The sequence below is a fragment of the Lipotes vexillifer genome, unplaced genomic scaffold (assembly GCF_000442215.2).
Source record: "Lipotes vexillifer unplaced genomic scaffold, Lipotes_vexillifer_v1.1 scaffold1465, whole genome shotgun sequence".
Taxonomy (NCBI): domain Eukaryota; kingdom Metazoa; phylum Chordata; class Mammalia; order Artiodactyla; family Lipotidae; genus Lipotes; species Lipotes vexillifer.
The window spans coordinates 71,526-81,178 of record NW_006787960.1 but is presented as its reverse complement, the minus strand read 5'-3'; the positions used below and the strand labels follow the sequence as shown (position 1 = coordinate 81,178).

Below are 9,653 nucleotides of genomic sequence, written 5' to 3'. Positions count from 1 at the left end.
ACATCTCTTGATTTCTCAAGTGATCTCAGAATTACAGCTTGCCTCCCTAAATTTTTCATATGGGGAAGGAGTTTCTCCCAACCAGGCTCAACTGCACACAGAGCAAGGTGTTCTGTTTGGGGAGAGTAGCCCAGGAAAAAAGTTCAGTATATACTCCTGCAAACCTATGTTATGCAAGATTCTTGAGTATCTTAAGTATGATGACAGTGTGTTAAGGAAGGCTGAAAACTCTAGAAACAGTAGAAGTGAGGATGAAGATTCATGTTATACTTGGTCAATTTTAAGTTGATTGTTGAGAACTCTCACAGATAACAAAGGGGTTGGAAGACAGGACTAAAAGGGTACCACTTAAGTTTCCAATACCAATATTCCCAGCTATTTTAAGCCATTTTTCAACGGAGTCTACCAGAGGGTCCTGAGGACAGAGCAGCTATTTGTACCTCCCAGTGACATCTATTTTTCCAAGTGAGAGACTGCCCAGTGTGTTAGTGCAATACGTCACTCAAGGTGAAGCATCAGTTTGAATTGGTGGGAACCTGCCATTTGCTGTCCTCCTTTTCTTCATGCCTTTTTCTGCCCCTCTGATCTCTTCTAGGTCTCTGGACTGTCAGGTGGACCATTGGTGCTGCAGTGGAAGCCAGCGGCTAAGTCTTGTGTATGGCGTGGTTAAGGTTGCAGCCTCTTACCTCTGCCTTCCTCCATTTTGGGCTGATTACCTTTGTGCTCTTCCTGAATGGTCTTCGGGCAGAGGCTGGCGGCTCAGGGGATGTGCCCAGCACAGGGCAGAACAATGAGTCCTGTACAGGGTCATCGGACTGCAAGGAGGGTGTCATCCTGCCAATCTGGTACCCGGAGAACCCCTCCCTTGGAGACAAGATTGCCAGGGTCATTGTCTATTTTGTGGCCCTGATATACATGTTTCTCGGGGTGTCCATCATTGCTGATCGCTTCATGGCATCTATTGAAGTCATCACTTCTCAAGAGAGAGAGGTGACTATCAAAAAGCCCAATGGAGAGACCAGCACAACCACGATTAGGGTCTGGAACGAAACTGTCTCCAATCTGACCCTTATGGCCCTGGGTTCCTCTGCTCCTGAGATCCTCCTCTCTTTAATTGAGGTGTGTGGTCATGGGTTCATTGCTGGTGATCTGGGACCTTCTACCATTGTAGGCAGCGCAGCCTTCAACATGTTCATTATCATTGGTATCTGTGTCTACGTGATCCCCGATGGAGAGACTCGCAAGATAAAGCACCTCCGAGTCTTCTTTGTCACTGCTGCTTGGAGCATCTTTGCCTACATCTGGCTCTATATGATCCTGGCCGTCTTCTCTCCTGGTGTGGTCCAGGTTTGGGAAGGCCTCCTCACTCTCTTCTTCTTTCCAGTGTGTGTCCTTCTGGCCTGGGTGGCAGATAGGCGACTGCTGTTCTACAAATACATGCACAAAAAGTACCGCACGGATAAACACCGAGGAATCATCATAGAGACAGAGGGTGGCCACCCCAAGGGCATCGAGATGGATGGGAAAATGATGAATTCCCACTTCCTAGATGGGCATCTGGTGCCCCTGGAAGGGAAGGAAGTGGATGAGTCCCGCAGGGAGATGATCCGGATTCTCAAGGATCTGAAGCAAAAACACCCAGAGAAGGACTTAGATCAGCTGGTAGAGATGGCCAATTACTATGCTCTCTCCCATCAACAGAAGAGCCGCGCCTTCTACCGGATCCAGGCCACCCGTATGATGACTGGCGCAGGCAATATCCTGAAGAAGCATGCAGCAGAACAAGCCAAAAAGGCCTCTAGCATGAGCGAGGTGCACACTGATGAGCCGGAGGACTTTGTCTCCAAGGTCTTCTTTGACCCGTGCTCTTACCAGTGCCTGGAGAACTGTGGGGCTGTGCTCCTGACAGTGGTGAGGAAAGGGGGGGACATGTCCAAGACCCTGTATGTGGACTACAAAACAGAGGATGGTTCTGCCAATGCGGGGGCTGACTATGAGTTCACAGAGGGCACTGTGGTTCTGAAGCCAGGAGAGACCCAGAAGGAGTTCTCTGTGGGCATCATCGACGATGACATTTTTGAGGAGGATGAACACTTCTTTGTGAGGTTGAGCAACGTTCGCATAGAGGAGGAGCAGCCAGGGGAGGGGATGCCTCCCAGAGTACTCAATAGTGTTCCCTTGCCTCGGGCTGTCCTGGTGTCCCCTTGTGTGGCCACAGTCACCATCTTGGATGATGACCATGCGGGCATCTTCACTTTTGAATGTGACACTGTTCATGTCAGTGAAAGTATTGGTGTCATGGAGGTCAAGGTTCTGCGGACATCAGGTGCCCGGGGCACAGTCATCGTACCCTTTAGGACAGTAGAAGGGGCCGCCAAGGGTGGTGGTGAGGATTTTGAAGACACATATGGGGAGATGGAGTTCAAGAATGATGAAACTGTGTAAGTAACCTTTCCACAGTCCATCTGCCTCCGTCCCTTGCCACCCCCTTCTCTCCTGCACCACGTTTTAAAACTTTTTCTTGTATTTGTGTTAATGTCAAACTTTGGTTCCATCACAGGTATGCAGGATCAGCAGACCCTCCTGCCAGGTTCTGCTTCCAAAATCTCCGTCAGCTTTCTCACTTTAAATTGTTTACGGGCAAGGAATCCTGTGGCAGGATCTAAGGACGTAGAACATTTTGTCCATTGAAACTCAAAATGATGGCTGGTGGAGGTGTGGGATGACAGAAGTTCTGATATCAGATTTGGGGGGATTCTTGTGAATTCTCCTAGCAAGAGCTAGGAGACTGCTTGGGTCTCTCCTTCCTCCTCTTCTCAGGCCAAGGGCTTACATGAGTTTTGAAGCCAATCCTTTCCATTCTGAGACGGTGGTAGCCCAATCAGGACATCCTCAAAAAGTGAGTGGCATTGGCTTTTTTTGTTTCCAGTACCATATTGCAACTGTATTGTACAAGCAGATTTCAGGCACCTGTCCTTCAATTTGGAAATTGCAAAGCTGATTGAAACTTAGCAGTCTCTTTAAACACCAATAGGCTATTTTATGGTGCGAGGCTTGCCCAGTTTAGGTGAGATGAATCAGTATGGCTTGGGTCCTGGAGGTATCTTGGAGAAGCAGAGCTCCCAGGGTAGCGGCCACCTGTCTTCAGTCACAGGTCTAAGCTCCAAAATCTGGCTAAGCAGTGGAGCAGAAGCCTCCTAGGAATTGTGGGGGAAAAATACATCTTCTGTGTGGTCATCTCTTTTCATAGTCCAGAGTTCTCCTAAAATACTTCTCAGGTTACTGCCCCATTTAGTCCTTCAGACACTGTGGGTCTTGCACTTCTATTGCCTTTGTCACTCTGAGGCCTCCCCCATTGAAACATCTTATACTGGGTATTCAGTCCTGTTCTCGGATGGATATCTTTAAAGAAGATAGCAGACTGACTCTCCCCAGGATTCGCAGCTTATGAGAGGGCAGACTTTCCAAGTTGGCCAAGAAGAAAGGGGATGAGAAAGGGGAACATTGGTCTCAGAGTTCCTGCTCACATCCACGAGCAATAAACAGTAGAGGGGAAGGTGTGAAGAACAAAGGGGGCATGTATAGACAGTGGGAGATGTCAAACTGCTCCAAGAACCTGCTAAGAACACTTTCAATGGGAAATGAAAACTCTCATCTGTAAAGTGGGAATAACAATACTTTGCTTGCCTCAAGGCTGGGCTCGTCTCTTTTTGCAGTTCCTCCCAGCGGTAGGATTTTCTGAACTATAGACATAGGCTCTCATACCCACAGCAGCCAAAGATGGAAGGGGGGATACTGTCTTCTGAAATGAAATGGCCGTTGACAAATTGATTTATTGGAGCTCTGTTTAGTCATTTTGCTGGGAAGGATAATAACTTGTTACCATAAGTAAAAACCTGTGCCTTCTAGAGAATACTATCCATTTATATACATACAAATGAAGGCCCTCGCTGGGAGGAAAAACTCCATGAAATTTCACAGGTATTTATGGCAATGTCAGTAGATAAGAAGTTATTGTCAGGCATGAAATGACATCAAGACCACAGCATTGGCCATAACTGGACAGACTTGGGGTTCCTCCTATTCAGTACCTGTCTACCGAGGGAACTGAAGGGTAGTTTCTGAGAGATCAGAAGTTGAGCTCCCAATTTCTTCACCTCATTAGTAATCAATTGGGCACCTAGGATCTCTAAATATGGCTAAACCTTCCTCAGACCTGTGTGCATTTTCAGCTTGATTACTGTCTTGATGTAAAGGAGCCTCATGAATTATCGCTTCTGGGTGATACTTGTTCTAAATGTATATGCACTTCCACACGTTTGAGATGCTGGTCCAGGGTATTGTAGGGTTTCCCACCTGTTCCTTTGCATTATTTTTTAGACTTCAGTAGACTTTAGACTACCCTCTTGGCCTTCTACATTGCAGAAGAATGAGTCCAAAACCTGCTAGTCTCTTCTCACAAAAGGAGCCCTACCTTTGATACTTTAAATTGGAATTTTACATCTAGAGGCAGTATGATACAGCCAAAAAACCCCATGGGCTCTAAGTGTAGTACTCTGGGTTAGGATTCTGGCTCTACTACTGATTTAACTATGTAGTTTGGAGAAATTTTATTAACTTAGATTATTTCCTCATTGAAAAAATGGGGATAATAATATCTCTCGTGCAGGGCTGTTATAATGATTCAAGATATTATGTGCAGTGTTCCTTGTACATGGTATGTGCTCAGTAAACAAGGCCATTAATAGTAATATCAATGAATTAACAATATTCTTCAGAAGACACCATTGATCCAATCAGGTTACCTGATTGGATCTCTGTGTGACCCTAATTAATAAGCCTGCAAGTTTTTTGGTTACCATGGAGATTGCTAATCTAAACTCATAAAATACTGGAGCCAGAAGGGACCTCAGAATATCTTCCAGTAGTGTTTCTCAAATTTTAATGTGCTTATGAGCCACTCAGGGATCTTGCTAAAATGCAGATTATTATTCCAAAGGTCTAGAGTAGAGCTTGAGATTCTGCATTTCTAACAAGCTCTTGATGCTCCTGGTGCCAAGTTAGAGTTGAAAGGCTCTAAAGCTCTTGACCAAACCGTGAAACCCAGGAAGGAAAGTGGCTTTTCAGATGACTGTCATGATTGGATCATGAATGCTTGCTTTCCAGTTCCAGTGTTCAACTTCATCTTATCTAGAATCTAGCTCTTACCCTGAGACCCTGCTAATCGCAATACCAATCTGGAAACTGAAATTAAAACCCTCAGGAGGACTTAGACAGAAGCTGTGTGATGCCTGGAACGATTTTACTTTCTAATCCTTCTCTCTTTGCGTGGCTTTTTTTGCCCACCAATCCTGGCAGCATCGTCACTTTTGCCCTCACCATACTCCTCTGAATCTATTCAGGATGAAGCCAGCCCTATGCTCTATCAATAATATTAGGTCCGTGAATTCACTCATTTGGTTTTGTGCTTTACTTCTTCAAAGGTGTCCTTAGCACCACGGTAGGATGAAAAAACACGAACTTTGGCGTCTGACAAACAGCTGTGAATCCATTGCTCACCAGCTGTGTAACTTGTAATGAGTCACTTCAGCTGTCTGAGTCCCAGATATTTTGTTGGAATGATAGGAACAATAATATCTATCCTTCAGGACTGTGATAAGTACTACATACTAATATGAAGAAAATGCACCTTTAGCACAGTGCCTGCTCATCAAAGGTGCTCATTCATTCAGTAGACAGTTATTAAATATCTGCTACATCCTAGGTACATTACTAGGTACCGGAGAGAAATAAGTGATTAAGATAAGCTGGCATTTCAGCCCCCAAGGATCTTATTCTCCAGTGGAGTGGACACAAGGTATACACACAAATCAGAACACGTGGGAGACGTATGGTTGAGATAAGCTCAATAAAAGGGGAATGAAACTCCTCATTGTGTGTGTGACACCACTAAAGATTTTTGTTTTTTTAAAATATTTATTATTTTTGGCTGCATTGGGTCTTCGTTGCTGCGCGCAGGCTTTCTCTAGTTGCGGCGAACGGGGGCTACTCTTCGTTGCGGTGCGCGGGCTTCTCATTGCGGTGGCTTCTTTTGTTGTAGAGCATGGGCTCTAGGCACGTGGGCTTCAGTAGCTGTGGCTCGCGGGCTCTAGAGTGCAGGCTCAGCAGTTGTGGTGCACAGGCTTAGTTGCGCCACGGCGTGTGGGATCTTCCTGGACCAGGGCTCGAACCTGTGTCCCCTGCATTGGCAGGTGGATTCTTAACCACTGCGCCACCAGGGAAGTCTGACTAAAGTTTTTAAAGTACCTTCATTAAGGATGTAGTAGTGAAGCAGATGAAGTGGGGCGGGGGTGTGGGTGGAAACATGATTACTTTAAACCCACGTTACAATAAACTCGTGATATTTGAGAGGGATACTACTGACATCTTCGTGCTCCAGAAGAATCCATACCCTTGTGACTACCCCTGCAGCACATCCTGGGAATAATAGCCTCTGAGCCTCCTGCAGATAATAATAAAGCCTCACTGAGATACGGGTGCTTGCCAGCATGTTAATCTCACTCACTGAACGTGTGACTGGCTCCTGTATCCCAGGCTCACAGTGTGCCTCTGCAAAAATAAGATTATTGCGACTCATTGACTTTTGGGGTCTCTGGGAATAGTCAAAGCCACAGATGTCAAGATCTACTATAATTAAATAGCATAGGCCTCCTTCAAAGAAGAATCGAGTATTAGCTGTACCATGCATTTTCCAAGCAAATCAGGACGTTAAAACTGGAAGGTATCTGGCCTCCCAATTTTACAAGTCATGAAGTTGAAAATCAGAGATGCAAAGTGACTTGTCCAGGATCACACAGGTAGATATGATAGAAAGTTAGACTTTTAGATAGAAAGGACTTCTTAGATGCTACTGATTTAATGTCTCCCCCTCCCGATTTGGACCTTCCCATTTTATTTTTATCCATCAAAATCTTAACTTCGGAAAGAAATATGGAAATTCTTGGGTGACAGATGCTCTGGAAGTGCACATCCAGAAGTGTTATGTGACTAATGTCTTAACTAAGAATAATAATATATTATGGACTATTTTTAATCTCTTGGTTCACCTTGAAACTGTTGAAGGAAAATAGTGAGCCCATAGAAAAGTTTTAAAAAGCTTTGTCTTAGTGATCTCTTGCTGAGGGAGACGTGTAGCTGAGACATCTTTTAGTGATGGTTAACTTCAGGCTAGACCTTGTTGCATGAAATAATGCAGGTTTGTTTTTTTTTTTTTCAGAATGATGCAGGCCATTCTCTTCCAGGGGTGCTTTCTCTGTAAACTTTCAGCCCAAGGCATCTTCCCATCAAAACCTATACAAATCTGGAGTTATCCAGGACACAATTTTTACATTCTCCAAGTTGACTGAAACACAGTGGACTTTTCTCTTTTTCTTTGGCTCAGCAGGGTGTTAGGATAGTCTATCTGGCCACGGAGGAAGATTATTTGCCTCTAGAATGCCCTTTCTGTGCTTGAGAAAAGTCACAAGCTGCACACTTAGTGAGGGTGGGAGTGCAGTGGCGGTAGATGTATTTCCCCCTTAGCTGGCATCCCTCCCTTTCTCCTCTCTTCTGCCTGCAGTGCCTGATTTCCAGTAACAAGCTGTCTTTGTGGCTTTAGGTAAACAGTCGGTCACCCGGGCCACGGCTTCATGGAACTCACAGTGGCGCTGTGTGCTTGGTTCAGAGTTGTCCTGAAGAAGGGAATCCATGTCTAAGCCAATTGTTTAATGGGGGGACTTAACAGTACAGTGGAACATTTCAGGTAGGGTTGTTCAACTACAATTCTGTCTCTTTTGGGCCCAAAGGAGTGATTAGAGGCTATGTGGACTCTTTAGCAGAAGCTTTGGATGTTGTGCCCTGAAAGGCCCCAGGTCCTGCTAATTTTTTTCTTTTCTTCTTTATTACTGAAATTGCCAAAGAATATGTCAAAGGGTGACATATTCCAACTTCAGGATTCATCAAGCAACCCAAGTATACTTAAACCGTACATGTCTGTAAAGATCTCCAGGAAGTCCAGAGCCTTCCTGGTTAATGTGTTTTAGGGTCTTAGGGTACAACAGTCCTGGCAGTACTGGATCAGGCAACTCTCCCTCTACTTGACCTGGTCAGGGAGCGTATACAGTAGAGCGTTCAGTGTGCCTGCCCTGGGTCTTCTCACTTTGGTCTGCCATCTGGTATGAGAAAGTTCAGGGTGCAGGGTTAGAGATTCTGCCAGGAAGAATGTCAGTTTGGGTTTGAGGAGAGAGGCACACTGCCATTGGAGATGATCACATGACCGGCCAATCAGAAGGTGAAACAGTCTCAGCCTCAAAGCAGGGTCTCCTGTGCACTGCTTGGAATGATACTAGTTGGGGCATCAGGCAATAATAAAGGAATGACAGTGGAGATCCTGCTATGGGCCTTGCTTCGTTTGTCTCGACTCTTCTGGCTTTTAAGGTCGAAGTTTCCTCAATTCACTCACAAGCGTGATGGAAAGGGATACTTGGGCAAAGTGAGGTGGCTGAGTGGGGAGGACTCTTCCTTTTTGTCCAACTTTTATCAACTTCCCAGGTGTATTTGGGTCATACATGAGCACTCATTCCTTCCCCGTCCACTCCACGAGGAATGGAGTAGAATTCAGAGCTACAGTCTTCGGTTTATTCAAGACGTTGTTTTCTTGCTGTCTTTTTATTGTTTGTTTGTTTGTTTGTTTGCGGTGCGCGGGCCTCTCGCTGTTGTGGCCTCTCCCGTTGCGGAGCACAGGCTCCGGACGCGCAGGCTCAGCGGCCGTGGCTCACGGGTCCAGCTGCTCTGTGGCATGTGGGATCTTCCCGGACCGGGGCACGAACCCGTGTCCCCTGCATCGGCAGGCGGACTCTCAACCACTGTGCCACCAGGGAAGCCCCTCTTGCTGTCTTTTTGAAAGAAAAACTAACCTGTGCTTCCAGAACCCAATCAGAAGTCCTGGCATAGAGCCAGTAGTGTGTAACTGATAGTTGGAGAGAGAGAACTCCTTCACCTGCAAACAGAGTAAAGTCCCCATATTTAAATTCTGCACCCTCCAGAAACTCTTGCAGGAATCACATGCATTGAGAATTTTGCTAAAAGGCTATGAAGGAAAGCACTAGGTAAACATTCTCAGGTGGAGTGATAATGATCATTCATAGGAATTATATTCCCACCCCTGCCACCTACAACGCACCCAAGTAGGAAGTTATCTGGGTGAGTACAGAAGAAGATAAAATTGAAAGTAAAAGTTATTCACTATGGAAAAATTTGTTTTTCTAAAGTTGAGCCATCACTAGGTGTGTGCATATATTTGAGTTTAGTTATCAGTGTGGCACCAACCTGACCCTCTCTAGCGAAGGGTCAACGTGCATGGACACAGCCTTGTTAACCTGCCCTTGCCTGAGCCCAGTTCACTTACCGCTTGATGGCAAAAGGGTTCATGAAGAACCAGTTAGTTATGATACAGAAAACACTCTAGAATCTTTAGTTGGTGCTTTCAAAATGAGTGACAAAAAAAAAAAAAAAAGAGTGACATCTTGATAGTAACTTCCTACTTAGAATATGGCTGCGGAACACGTTATGGATTACGGATGAGTAATTCTGCCATTTCTCCGTAGTAGTCCATC

At 45.5% G+C, this 9,653-nt stretch overlaps 1 protein-coding gene across 1 annotated transcript; it reads left to right on the top strand.

The window, feature by feature from the left end:
• The first annotated feature begins 601 nt into the window (after positions 1–601).
• LOC103080144 (sodium/calcium exchanger 3) lies at positions 602–2,445 on the top strand. The gene has a single exon (XM_007460944.1). The coding sequence runs from the start codon at positions 658–660 to the stop codon at positions 2,443–2,445; it is 1,788 nt and encodes a 595-aa protein (XP_007461006.1). The 5' UTR covers positions 602–657.
• Positions 2,446–9,653: the final 7,208 nt, after the last annotated feature.